The following is a 13,527-nucleotide window of genomic DNA, read 5'->3' on the forward strand; positions in this document are numbered from 1 at the left end:
TTTCGTCTCAGGGAATTGAGCTGAAGCTTGTGTGCATGAGCAGCAAACTTCCACTCCCCAGCTAGAAAGCAAATCCAGGCTCCTACCCTGAAATCACTAGGTGTGAAAGGGATGGCTGGGATACAGAGTGCTCCCTCCCTGATTCCCACGTCTGTCTGTATCTCTCTATACATATTTGCATTTAGAGTCCTGGCCTAGTGTGCAGCTGGCTGATTACATGTTCTGCAGTTATACAATTAATAAATGGAGATGTTCATGGTTACAGATTGTGTGTATCACGTGCTCTGCATGGTGTAGGGAAGGTGGGGATCTCCATAGAGCATAAGGCCCCAGAATTCCTCACTGTGGCCCTGTTTGACCCCAATGGAGTCAAGAGCAGGAGCTCTCTGTGGTAGGAGCCCAGAGCAGCAGCCCTGGGGAGAGCGGGAGCAGAGGAGGCCCTTGTCCAGCACCACAGACTAATCCCAGCACTTTCCGAGCATGGTAACCGATAGCCCTGATCTGGCTCTGCAGGCGAGGCTGTGAGAACCCAGCTGTAACGTGAGGGTGAGGATCCTTAGCACAGCAGTCTGGTGTCTTTCCAACCAGGAATTTGTAACTTTGAACTGAGCCCTGTTTATGCTCACCATGGCCTACAGGGTTAGATACACTCTCACAGAGTGCAGCATTGTAACTTTTATGATCCCACATCCCTTATTTAAAGTGTAGAAGTGGGCGTCACTTATATCCAAAGGAAATAACAGTTGGCACTATGTAGTATTTCTTCCTTTTGGGTGCCAGCATCCATCAGCTTTCCACAGCCACTGAGAGCTGCAGTCAGGAGCAGAGAGGTAAAGATATGGGGCTATTCTATTCTGGACATGAACCCTAGGAGATTTCCTGAGGGGTCCTCTCTGAATGAGAGCTCTGCAAAACTTCTGAGCTGAGCCAAAGTACAGAACGAGAGAAGTGCATTGACAATAGCTCCTTCGTGCTACATTTTTCAGATGCTCTGGGTTGTTCTGGGAGGTCTGGCCCAGATCCACAAAAGGACTCAGATGCCTGCCTCCTGGATGGGATTCCTGATGGTGGATCCCAAGTGGAGACAGGCATCTCCCTCCAGGCTGAGCTTAGGTCCCTAACACCATTTGATGGGTGGGGTTTAGGACTCACCCCTCTCCTTGCCATCTCCACTGGCTGGCTTAGGTGGCTCCCTACTTAGCGTGCTGGCTTTTGTGGATCCCATTCTGAGGCACCTGTCTCTTCCCATTCAGTATATAGGACGCCTGGACACCTAACCTAAGATATGTAGGTTTCACTGGGTGGCTAGGCACTGCAATGCTTGGTGTGGCTACACCTCAGTGCCTTTGTGGATTGGGGCCTTTGACATTAGGGTTCTTCAATTCCTATCACATTTAATGGAAAAATTCTCTCTCGGCCTGAGATGTGACCTACCAAAGGTGAGGCTGCTCTTCCTTGTATTCTGCTTTTTGGGGGTAAGAGACTCAATCAGGTGTGTAATGGGAAGTCAGTTTCACCCTTAAATACAGAGGTGTCTGCCTCAGAAAAACTACAGCAATCAAACAATATGGACGGCTCAGGTTAAGAGCAGGGCAGGCTCAGAGCAGAGAGGCTTTTAGCCAGATCGCTCTCCAAGAATAATGAAATTCTGGACATTTGACCATTCAGAAGGGAAATGGCCCTGATGTGAAGGAAGTCTGGGATACCACAGGGGAAAAAAATCATTGAAGAGTTAGATTAAGTGAAGTGGATACTGATTATTTTTCTCCTTTTTTTGCTTAGGACTTGCAAAGTGTATTGAGCAGGTATGTGCATGCTTCTCTTTTCCATTTGCCATGCTGTTCCTCGCAGAAGCTTTACAGAACTACGTCCATTGCAGAGCCAAGCTGAGAGATAACGGGATTTATTTTTTAGGACTGAAGAATGTATTTTACCCCCCTGATCTGAAAGACATTCTGAAGGATATATGCAGAGGTAAATGCACACCAAACTGTGCACAGTGGGTGAAATCCATACCCTGCTGAAGTCACTGTTGAGTCTCCATGGGCTTCACTGGCCCATCATTTCACCCAGGGTGATTTTTGATCTTGGCCTGCCTCCAGGAGGGAGATGGAAGGATGGTAACAGGCACGGAGCTTGGGTGGGGCTGGGAATGGTTGGCTCTAATGACCTCATTTCCATGGGTTTTCCAGCTGCTCGGCGCTGGCAGCATTGGGTTGAAATGAGGCCCATGGATTTACCCCTGAGCTCTCCACTCAGAAGTTTGCCCCAGGGCCTCTGTGGAGTGTGCAGAGTCCCCAGGGCAACTGGGGCTGGCTGTGGCTCTTTCTGAGGGTCTAAAACCTGGGGGACAGCAGGAGCTTTGGGGTCTTTCCAGCATACTTTCTGCTCCCCCATCTCTTGCTTCAGTGTCAATCTCCAGGACTGCTGCTGTCTGGGAGGGGTTGGGTCACCTGGTGTCTGCTGCCTGCCTCTTCCTGGTGGGACTGACTGTGGCTGGCTGGGCTGTTCTCCCTCTGCCATATTCAGGGAGGGAGTGTTCAGCTTTTCCATCCCCACGGATCCCCTTGCTATTTGTTGTCATGTCTGCCCATGGCTCCTCCCATCCCCTTGGGCTGCAGTATCTCCTCTGAGCACATCCTGGCATAAGGTCGTCTTCTTCTGTCTTCTCCTCCCGTCCCCATGCTGAGCAGTGTATCTGTCTCCCCTCAGATTTTGTCTCTCCCTCTAGTGGGGCTGTATCTGCTACCGCCTCTGAATCTCTCTGCCCTTCACCCATCAACCCTGACCAGAGTGGGCTTTGTCTTGATGCTCTCACTCCCTTCCTCCTCCCACTTTTGGTCTGCCCTGATGCTCTGTCTCTGTCTGCAGAGGCCGTGACCCTGGACCTGGAGAATCCCCGGATCCTGGTGTCTCCAGATCAGAAATCCGTGGAATGGAATGTTGAGTGGAAGGACCTGTCCCAAACTCACAAGAGATCTGATTTTGAGCAATGTGTGTTGGGCAATGTGGGGAGACATTACTGGGAGGCAGATATGGGGGTAGGGGAAAACTGGACTGTGGGGGTTGCCAGGGAGTCTGTGGAGAAGAAAGGAGGGATCAGCTTTAAATCCCAGGAGGGGTTCTGGGCCTTGCAGCAGTGAGGGAGTCAGCTCTGGGCTCCCATCTCCTGAAAGAGACTCCTATCCCTGAGTGTGAGGCCCAGGAAGGTCGGGGTGTCTCTGGACTATGATGTGGTGTGGGTGGTGTTTTACAATTCTGAGACTGAGGAGCTGATCTGCCATTCCCAACCAGTCCCTTTCAAGGGGAAGAAAATATTCCCTTGCTTCTGGGTATAGGCCAAGTTCACACCGGGCCCCAGTAATGTGGAGAGTGAGAGCAAGAGACACACTAAAGCAATAAGAAAAGGAGTAGTTGTGGCACCTTAGAGACTAACCAATTTATTTCAGCATAAGCTTTCGTGAGCTACAGCTTACTTCATTGGATGCATACTGTGGAAAGTACAGAAGATCTTTTTATACACACAAAGCACGAAAAAATGGGTGTTTACCACTACAAAAGGTTTTCTCTCCCCCCACCCCACTCTCCTGCTGGTAATAGCTTATCTAAAGTGATCACTCTCCTTACAATGTGTATGATAATCAAGGTGGGCCATTTCCAGCACAAATCCAGGGTTTAACAAGAACGTCTGGGGGGCGGGGAGGGGTAGGAAAAAACAAGGGAAAATAGGTTACCTTGCATAATGACTTAGCCACTCCCAGTCTCTATTCAAGCCTAAGTTAATTGTATCCAATTTGCAAATGAATTCCAATTCAACAGTCTCTCGCTGGAGTCTGGTTTTGAAGTTTTTTTGTTGTAATATCGCAACTTTCATGTCTGTAATCGCGTGACCAGAGAGATTGAAGTGTTCTCCGACTGGTTTACGTATGTTATAATTCTTGACATCTGATTTGTGTCCATTTATTCTTTTACGTAGAGACTGTCCAGTTTGACCAATGTACATGGCGGAGGGGCATTGCTGGCACATGATGGCATATATCACATTGGTGGATGTGCAGGTGAACGAGCCTCTGATAGTGTGGCTGATGTTATTAGGCCCTGTGATGGTGTCCCCTGAATAGATATGTGGGCACAGTTGGCAACGGGCTTTGTTGCAAGGATAGGTTCCTGGGTTAGTGGTTCTGTTGTGTGGTATGTGGTTGCTGGTGAGTATTTGCTTCAGGTTGGGGGGCTGCCTGTAGGCAAGGACTGGCCTGTCTCCCAAGATTTGTGAGAGTGTTGGGTCATCCTTCAGGATAGGTTGTAGATCCTTAATAATGCGTTGGAGGGGTTTTAGTTGGGGGCTGAAGATGACGGCTAGTGGCGTTCTGTTATTTTCTTTGTTAGGCCTGTCCTGTAGTAGGTGACTTCTGGGAACTCTTCTGGCTCTATCAATCTGTTTCTTCACTTCCGCAGGTGGGTATAATAGCAGCTCTCCAACACCACTTTCTACAAGCCATTACCCTCTGATCCCACTGAGAGTTACCAAAAGAAACAACAGCATTTGCTCAAGAAAATCCCTGAAAAAGCACAAGATCAAATCCGCACAGACACACCCCTGGAACCCCAACCTGGGATATTCTATCTACTACCCAAGATCCATAAACCTGGAAATCCTGGGCGCCCCATCATCTCAGGCATTGGCACCCTGACAGCAGGATTGTCTAGCTATGTAGACTCCCTCCTCAGGCCCTATGCTACCAGCACTCCCAGCTACCTTCGAGACACCACAGACTTCCTGAGGAAACTACAATCCATCGGTGATCTTCCTGATAACACCATCCTGGCCACTATGGATGTAGAAGCCCTCTACACCAACATTCCACACAAAGATGGACTACAAGCCGTCAAGAACACTATCCCCGATAATGTCACGGCTAACCTAGTGGCTGAACTTTGTGACTTTGTCCTTACCCATAACTATTTTACATTTGGGGACAATGTATACCTTCAGATCAGAGGCACTGCTATGGGTACCCGCATGGCCCCACAGTATGCCAACATTTTTATGACTGACTTAGAACAATGCTTCCCCAGCTCTCATCCCCTAATGCCCCTGCTCTGCTTGCGCTACATTGATGACATCTTCATCATCTGGACCCATGGAAAAGAAGCCCTTGAGGAATTCCACCATGATTTCAACAATTTCCATCCCACCATCAACCTCAGCCTGGTCCAGTCCACACAAGAGATCCACTTCCTGGACACTACAGTGCTAATAAACGATGGTCACATAACCACCACCCTATACCGGAAACCTACTGACCGCTATTCCTACCTACATGCCTCCAGCTTTCACCCTGACCACACCACACGATCCATTGTCTACAGCCAAGCTCTGCGATACAACCGCACTTGCTCCAACCCCTCAGACAGAGACAAACACCTACAAGAGCTCTATCAAGCATTCTTACAACTACAATACCCACCTGCGGAAGTGAAGAAACAGATTGATAGAGCCAGAAGAGTTCCCAGAAGTCACCTACTACAGGACAGGCCTAACAAAGAAAATAACAGAACGCCACTAGCCGTCACCTTCAGCCCCCAACTAAAACCCCTCCATCGCATTATTAAGGATCTACAACCTATCCTGAAGGATGACCCAACACTCTCACAAATCTTGGGAGACAGGCCAGTCCTTGCCTACAGGCAGCCCCCCAACCTGAAGCAAATACTCACCAGCAACCACATACCACACAACAGAACCACTAACCCAGGAACCTATCCTTGCAACAAAGTCCGTTGCCAACTGTGCCCACATATCTATTCAGGGCACACCATCACAGGGCCTAATAACATCAGCCACGCTATCAGAGGCTCGTTCACCTGCACATCCACCAATGTGATATATGCCATCATGTGCCAGCAATGCCCCTCCGCCATGTACATTGGTCAAACTGGACAGTCTCTACGTAAAAGAATAAATGGACACAAATCAGATGTCAAGAATTATAACATACATAAACCAGTCGGAGAACACTTCAATCTCTCTGGTCACGCGATTACAGACATGAAAGTTGCTATATTACAACAAAAAAACTTCAAAACCAGACTCCAGCAAGAGACTGTTGAATTGGAATTCATTTGCAAATTGGATACAATTAACTTAGCCACTCCCAGTCTCTATTCAAGCCTAAGTCATTATGCAAGGTAACCTATTTCCCCTTGTTTTTTCCTACCCCCCCACCCCCCAGACATTCTTGTTAAACCCTGGATTTGTGCTGGAAATGGCCCACCTTGATTATCATACACATTGTAAGGAGAGTGATCACTTTAGATAAGCTATTACCAGCAGGAGAGTGGGGTGGGGGGAGAGAAAACCTTTTGTAGTGGTAAACACCCATTTTTTCATGCTTTGTGTGTATAAAAAGATCTTCTGTACTTTCCACAGTATGCATCCAATGAAGTGAGCTGTAGCTCACGAAAGCTTATGCTGAAATAAATTGGTTAGTCGCTAAGGTGCCACAAGTACTCCTTTTCTTTTTGCGAATACAGACTAACACGGCTGTTACTCTAAAGCAATAACGCCTTTCAAAAAACAGAAGAGAATGTGCCTGATGCAGAATAAAATGCTGATTTAAATAACTGACAATATTATAATAAACTGGGATTTTTCTTAGCCTGCCTTCTAATTACTTAACCTTCGAGAGGACTTCCTCCCCCTCCCTCCCTGCAATGTCTGGGTGTGAGATCATTTCAGTGGGCACAGTCTGCCTTATATACTCCTGCAAAATAGCCCCAGAAATGCAGGGCCTCCCCTGGCTGCCTGCAGGAGAGCTCTGCTAATCCTCCTCTCAGTGCAGTGATTGGGGAACTGGCATTGCAGACAGTTCAACAGGCACCTCTGCTCAGCCTGCAGCTGCAGTCAGAAATGCTAGCAAAGGAATCTCAGCTAGCAGATAGGGAATAGGATGGAGGAATGTTACAGAGAACATTATAAGGCCCCTGTATAAATGAGTGGGACAGCCTCAGCCAGACACCATGTGCAGTGCCTGTCACCCCACCTCAGACAGAAACTATTAGCTGGGTCTTCCCTAGGAGAAAAGGTGGGTTTTGAAGGTGGGTCTGAGCCAACGTGTTAAAAGCCTAGTGTAGGGAGAAGGATTTACACTGTAAGAGGTGGTAGCTGGATGGGGTTATCCCTGGATAGCTCCCTGGGATCTGATTTGGTTTCTGTGTTACAGGAACTTTGCTACAAACTACTAATGATGTAGCTAATAACACACCCTGCCCCTGCCTGAAGCTGACGGTGTGACCCAGGCACCTTAGGCCAAGGGGCAATGTAAGTGGGCCAGGAACATCCTCTCTGCCTTGACTTCCTTTTGCTGAAAAGCAGTCAGTGCCCAGCATGGCTTCTTGGCTGATAAAATACAAATGCTGAGCATTGTATTAACCCCTGTCATTTTATATAATCATTTCCTATCTCAGAAATAAAGAACTTCTTTCTTCCTGGTGGTTTGATTGCCATTTGTGGCCCAGCCCTGTGAGAAACAGGGGCAGAATAAGAAGCAATGGTCTCAAGTTGCAGTGGGGAAGGTCTAGGTTGGATATTAGGAAACTATTTCTCTAGGAGGGTGGTAAAGCACTGGAATGCGTTACCTAGGGAGACAGTGGAATCTCCATCCCTAGAGGTTTTTAAGGCCCAGCTTGACAAAGCCCTGGCTGGGATGATTTAGTTGGTGTTGGTCCTACTTTGAGCAGGGGATTGGACTAGATGACCTCCTGAGGCCTCTTCCAACCCTAATCTTCTATGGTTCATACAAGAGTCAGCTGACATTTCTGGTGATGGGGTGAGTTGGAACCTGAGAGAGGAATGTCTTGGCAACTTCCTCAAGGCAGCACAACCAACTTCACCAGCCTGTCCAGCTGAGTTGGGGCAGAAGCAGGAGAAGTGAATTAAAAGGTTTACAAAGCAATTCCCTCTCCCAACAGGCTGGCAGAGAGGCCTCAGGCCCAGCAGCTGGGGCTGGAGCAATGAGGAGAGGCTGATAGGGGACTTCTCCTCTGCCAAGGGTTCTGCTCGACCAGGCAGTATCAGAGTCACTGATCAACTCAGGGTCACCTGTGACTGTCTATCCTCTGAGTCCAGAAAGGAACGGGCACCTACCCAGGAGGAGCTGAACACCTCATTATGATGGATTGGGAGTCAAATTGCCTCCCCCCAAAAATTGGTCTCTCTCCTACACAAATATACGCATTGGGACTCAGTGACCTGAGATTTAGGGCTTCACACCCATGACCCCAATCGGGATATCCGGGTGTTCCTGCACAGGCACCCACACCCCCACGGACCTGTTGGGTCAGTCATTACACCTTTGAAGCAGCCAGATCATGTGAAAAGCCACATAGAACCAGCTCCATTCTGAGCAGGGAGACAGCCCTGGTACGGCTGGCATTGCCGGGAGGTTTGAAAATCAAATTGAGTTTTTCAAAAGGGGATGGAAAAGACAGCAGAAAAGAGATTCCTGGTAACAGTCTGTGAATCAAATGCTAGAAAAGAGCAGAATCTTTAGGGGATCCCCCCTGACACTGTCCCCAGGGCAACACATTCCCCCAGCAGCGCAGGGACAAGGCACAGGCAGGAACTGGCTTTTCCAATCTCTGCTCATCACCTTGTCCCAGGAAAGTCAATCTGCCCCGGAGTGCTGCAGGGAATGGGTCTGGGCATGGCTGGGAACCTCCCTCCCCACTTATTGCTCCTGCTGCCCCTTCCAGTCTCTCCCCATGTCTCCCCTCATCCCCTGGCCCGGTGCTGGGATGTTCGCTCTCCTGGAGCTGGCTCAGCTCCTGCAGGCGCTCAGGGGAGCAGAGTCGGGGGAGGGGGGGGGAAAGAGGAGTCAGGGAGGGCACCAGCTCTGGGACTTGCAGACTCCCACCCCAGAACAGAGCTGGGGCGAGGAGGGGCCGTTTGTGCAGCATCACTTTCCTGCCGAGCTCCAGCCCTTTCCCTCAGGTTTCTCCCCTCACCTGGAGTCTGCGGCTCAGGAGCTGGTGTCAGCAGAGCCCGGGTCTGCCCCACGGGCTGGTTCCAGCCCCCGGAGAGAGTCCCCCGGGCTGAGCAGAGAGGGGCGATAGGGAAGGGCTCTCCCTGCACAAACCCCACTGGGGAGCAGAGCTGCTCAGCCCGGGCTCCGACATGGTGATTGGGTACATTGGGATGGGTCATGGGTACTGAAACACCATCTGATCCAGGAAGCTCAACTCTGCCCAGACTGAGCAGAGGTAATGCAAAAGCAGTCTCCTCTCCCTAAGCAATAGCCAGAGCCCTCTGATAGGGCAGTCAAGCCCCCTCTCTGTGCTCACCTGGGGAAACGCAACACATGACTGATCCGACCAAAACACAGAGAAGCTTCCAAACCAAGTAAGACAGAGACAGGGTTCTGGAGAAATGTGCCCACTGCTGCCATCCATGGCTCCAGGCCACCCCCTGGGAGCCAGCTGCCCATCAGCCCTGAGATTGTTTTAACGTGGGGACCCTCTGAGAAAACATTCAGTCCCTCAGGTCTCATCTCCCCTGCTCCATCCAAGGTGGGGAGAGGCCCCTGTTAATCCGGGCGCACCCTCTGGGCTCTCTTGCTAACCATGGGCTGAGCTGACACCCAAACCCTCACCCAGCAGACAGTTACTGAGTAGCAGCTGGGGCTGGAAGCTGGGCAGAACAAAGCACAGCGGGGACCTTGGCCCAGGGGTTGAGTCTGGCTGGATTGTGGTGGCTAGGTGAGCCAATACTTCCAGGGTGCACTGTCATTACAGGGGTTGGGGTGGTGAAATGTGCCCACTGCTGCCATCCATGGCTCCAGGCCACCCCCTGGGAGCCAGCTGCCCATCAGCCCTGAGATTGTTTTAACGTGGGGACCCTCTGAGAAAACATTCAGTCCCTCAGGTCTCATCTCCCCTGCTCCATCCAAGGTGGGGAGAGGCCCCTGTTAATCCGGGCGCACCCTCTGGGCTCTCTTGCTAACCATGGGCTGAGCTGACACCCAAACCCTCACCCAGCAGACAGTTACTGAGTAGCAGCTGGGGCTGGAAGCTGGGCAGAACAAAGCACAGCGGGGACCTTGGCCCAGGGGTTGAGTCTGGCTGGATTGTGGTGGCTAGGTGAGCCAATACTTCCAGGGTGCACTGTCATTACAGGGGTTGGGGTGGTGAAATCAAGTCTCAAGTCCTTTCGACCTTCCCCACAGTATTTTCTCCTGGTCTCCTAACCCCACTTGCTCCCAGCCTAACCTGTGGATCCTCCCAGCAGCTGCAGCAGCACAGTGTAGAGTCAACAGTAGCAGGACAGTTGACAGATCTGTGTTGCAAGCATTGCTCTATACCCAGCTGACATCAGATCTCTACACCACTCCGGCTTACCCCCACTAACACCTCACCCCAAAAGAAACATCCCAGAAAGGAACCTCGACGCAGCAAGGCCAGCAAAAGGAGAGCAGATGTGGCATTTGTAGGGCCAGTCAGTGGTAGTGGAGGGGGAGAGGAGCTAGGGACAAGCGTCCAGAGACAGGCGGACAGATACGCCAAAGCTGAATTCCCCTGACATATGAGAAGATCAGCAAATGTGTTTTTCACTCCCCCCTCTGCTCATCGGGGCCTTATAGGCCATGTACATTTGCTGATGTGCAATCAGGTGGCAGCTCCGGCTGAAGCTCCTCCCACACCCCAGACACTGATAGGGTTTCTCTCCCGTGTGAACTCTCTTATGCCTAATCAGGTCTGAGTTCACAGCGAAGCCCTTCCCACAGTCGAGGCACTGGTAGGGTCTCTCCCCTGTGTGGGTTCTGTGGTGCCTGTAGATGTCTGATCTCTCTCGGAAGCTCTTCCCACACTCAGAACATTGAAAGGGCTTCTCCCCTGTGTGGGTTCTCTGGTGCCTCAGGAAATTCGAGCTGCGGCTGAAGCTCTGCCCGCACTCGGAGCAATTGTAGGGTTTCTCTCCCGTGTGGATTCTCTGGTGCCTCTTGATGTCAGCGGTGCCAATGAACCTTTTCCCACAATCAGGGCAGATAAAGGGTTTCTCCCCCGTGTGGCTCCTCCTGTGCCAGAGCAGGTTGGAGTTGTGGCTGAAGCTTTGCCCACATTCAAGGCAACTGAAGGTTCTCTCTCCCGTGTGCGTTCTCTGGTGTACAATAAGGTCCGAGCTCTGCCCAAAGCATCTCCCACACTCAGTGCATGTGTATTTACTCTCTCTCATGTGGATTTTCGGTTGGATTATAATTTCTTTCAGGTCCTGAAAACCATACCCAGGATCCTGACCCAGTGCCTCCACTAGGTGGCTTCTCTCCTCTATTTTTGGTCTACACTGACTGTGGGAAACATCCTCTTCAGATCTTGCCAATACCGACCCAAGTGGTTCCAGTTGCTCAGGACCTTCCTGCTGAGGGTTCCCACCCTCAGTCTCACTCACCGTCCGATGGCCTGCTGGGACAGAGAGAGAATCCAGACAGGAGTCACTCCCTGTGCTGTGGGAAAGGGAATAGGAAAGGGGAAAACAACCCAAAATAATTGTTAGGGCAATCGAAAAAATCAGGCTCTGAATCTTCCCCCCACCTTCTCTACAACCCTTCTCCAGAGGAGAGGATCCATTCTGCTTCCACCTCCCACCTGAACAGTCAGAAGCAAGGCAGGTACCACTAGAGGGCAGCCAGACTTGGTGCCTCATGCCGTGAGCGTTTAGCCACCGCTGGGAATGATCCAGACCCCGGTGAGCTCACAAGGCCCTTGTGGGAATCCCAATTTTTTATTTGTCTTAACATTTCTGTGTCAGAATAACTGATTCCTCACCTGTGCCAGTGCCCCTGGAGATCTCACTTTCCTCAGTGCCCTGCAGATCTGGGAACCACGGTTCTTCCCCTTGCTCCAGCTGGGAGATCACAGCAGGTTTGGGAACTGCAAATCCTGCTATTGGGAAAGGAGACCAGGGATTGCTGTTGACACAGAGAATATTTGTTACAAAGAACTTTCCCTGATTTGAACCAAGCCTTTTTCTGTGCTGAGAGACATAGGATCTGGATGGATGGATGGAATCTAGATCACAGAGACATTTTAGGGGAATCAGACACCTGCTGGGGGATGTGTTGTTCCCCTTGTAGGACATTGTGACAGAATGTACACCTGTGTTCACACCCTACACACTGTTGTAATATTTTTTGTACAAAATATGCCTTGTGAGGTATCATTTGAAAACTCATAATTTGCTGATCAGCACTGTCCTGGTAAAATGTGTGTGGCAACATTGTACGTAAGTTATAAGATTCCCCTGCATGGTGTTCTTAACACATGTTCCAAACCCCACAGCCCTGCCCAAACAGAAGTTGGCAAACCAGTCTGTCCTAAACAAAGCAATGTGTGCTGTACTTAATTTTCATTGAAGCAGTAAACAGAGTCATCAAGCAGGGAACAAAGAAAACTCAAACAGGTAAGAAAAAAGCAGCAGGGAATATCCTTCCACATAGCCTTTTTGTCTCCTGGTGCCCAGCCGGAAATGTTTTTCAGAAGGGGGACTGAAACAATAAAAAGGAAGGACAATCACTGCAAGACCCATTCTCTCTCCCTATCACATTCTCTGCACCTAAAGAGACAAAGGAAGCATTTGTTGGACTCTAGAAGAAGGGTCTTGACCTACAGGGTTTGGTCACTAAGACTGCTGAAAACATGTGGGGAGAAACTTTGCTTGAATCTGATATAATTTGTTAAGTTAGGTATTAGTAAATGTCCTATTTATTTTCCTTGTAACCATTTCTGACTTTTAGGCCACTGTCAAGGTTCCTCCCCCACTCTGAACGCTAGGGTACAGATGTGGGGACCTGCATGAAAACCTCCTAAGCTTATCTTTACCAGCTTAGGTCAAAACTTCCCCAAGGTACAAAATATTCCACCGTTTGTCCTTGGATTGGCCGCTACCACCACCAAACAAATACTGTTTACTGGGGAAGAGCTGTTTGGAAACGTCTTTCCCCCCAAATACTTCCCTAAACCTTGCACCCCACTTCCTGGACAAGGTTTGGTAAAAAGCCTCACCAATTTGCCTAGGTGACTACAGACCCAGACCCTTGGATCTTAAGAACAATGAACAATCCTCCCAACACTTGCACCCACCCTTTCCTGGGAAATGTTGGATAAAAAGCCTCACCAATTTGCATAGGTGACCACAGACCCAAACCCTTGGATCTGAGAACAATGAAAAAGCATTCAGTTTTCTTACAAGAAGACTTTTAATAGAAATAGGAGTAAACAGAAGTAAAGAAATCCCCTCTGTAAAATCAGGATGGTAGATACCTTACAGGGTAATTAGATTCAAAACATAGAGAATCCCTCTAGGCAAAACCTTAAGTTACAAAAAAGATACACAGACAGAAATAGTTATTCTATTCAGCACAATTCTTTTCTCAGCCATTTAAAGAAATCATAATCTAACACATACCTAGCTAGATTACTTACTAAAAGTTCTAAGACTCCATTCCTCTTCTATCCCCGACAAAAGCAGCATAT

At 49.5% G+C, this 13,527-nt stretch overlaps 1 protein-coding gene across 1 annotated transcript in view; it reads right to left on the reverse strand.

The window, feature by feature from the left end:
- Window positions 1-6,346: 6,346 nt before the first annotated feature.
- LOC141999011 (uncharacterized) overlaps window positions 6,347-13,527 on the reverse strand; it is a 30,466-nt gene continuing 23,285 nt past the window's right edge. The window contains 3 exon segments of the mRNA XM_074972089.1: window positions 6,347-11,457; window positions 11,460-11,498; window positions 11,821-11,963. Of these exon segments, the coding sequence (XP_074828190.1) occupies window positions 10,589-11,457; window positions 11,460-11,498; window positions 11,821-11,963 (1,051 nt within the window). The 3' untranslated portion in view covers window positions 6,347-10,588.

The sequence above is a fragment of the Natator depressus genome, chromosome 14 (genome assembly GCF_965152275.1).
Source record: "Natator depressus isolate rNatDep1 chromosome 14, rNatDep2.hap1, whole genome shotgun sequence".
In the NCBI taxonomy this organism is placed as follows: domain Eukaryota; kingdom Metazoa; phylum Chordata; order Testudines; family Cheloniidae; genus Natator; species Natator depressus.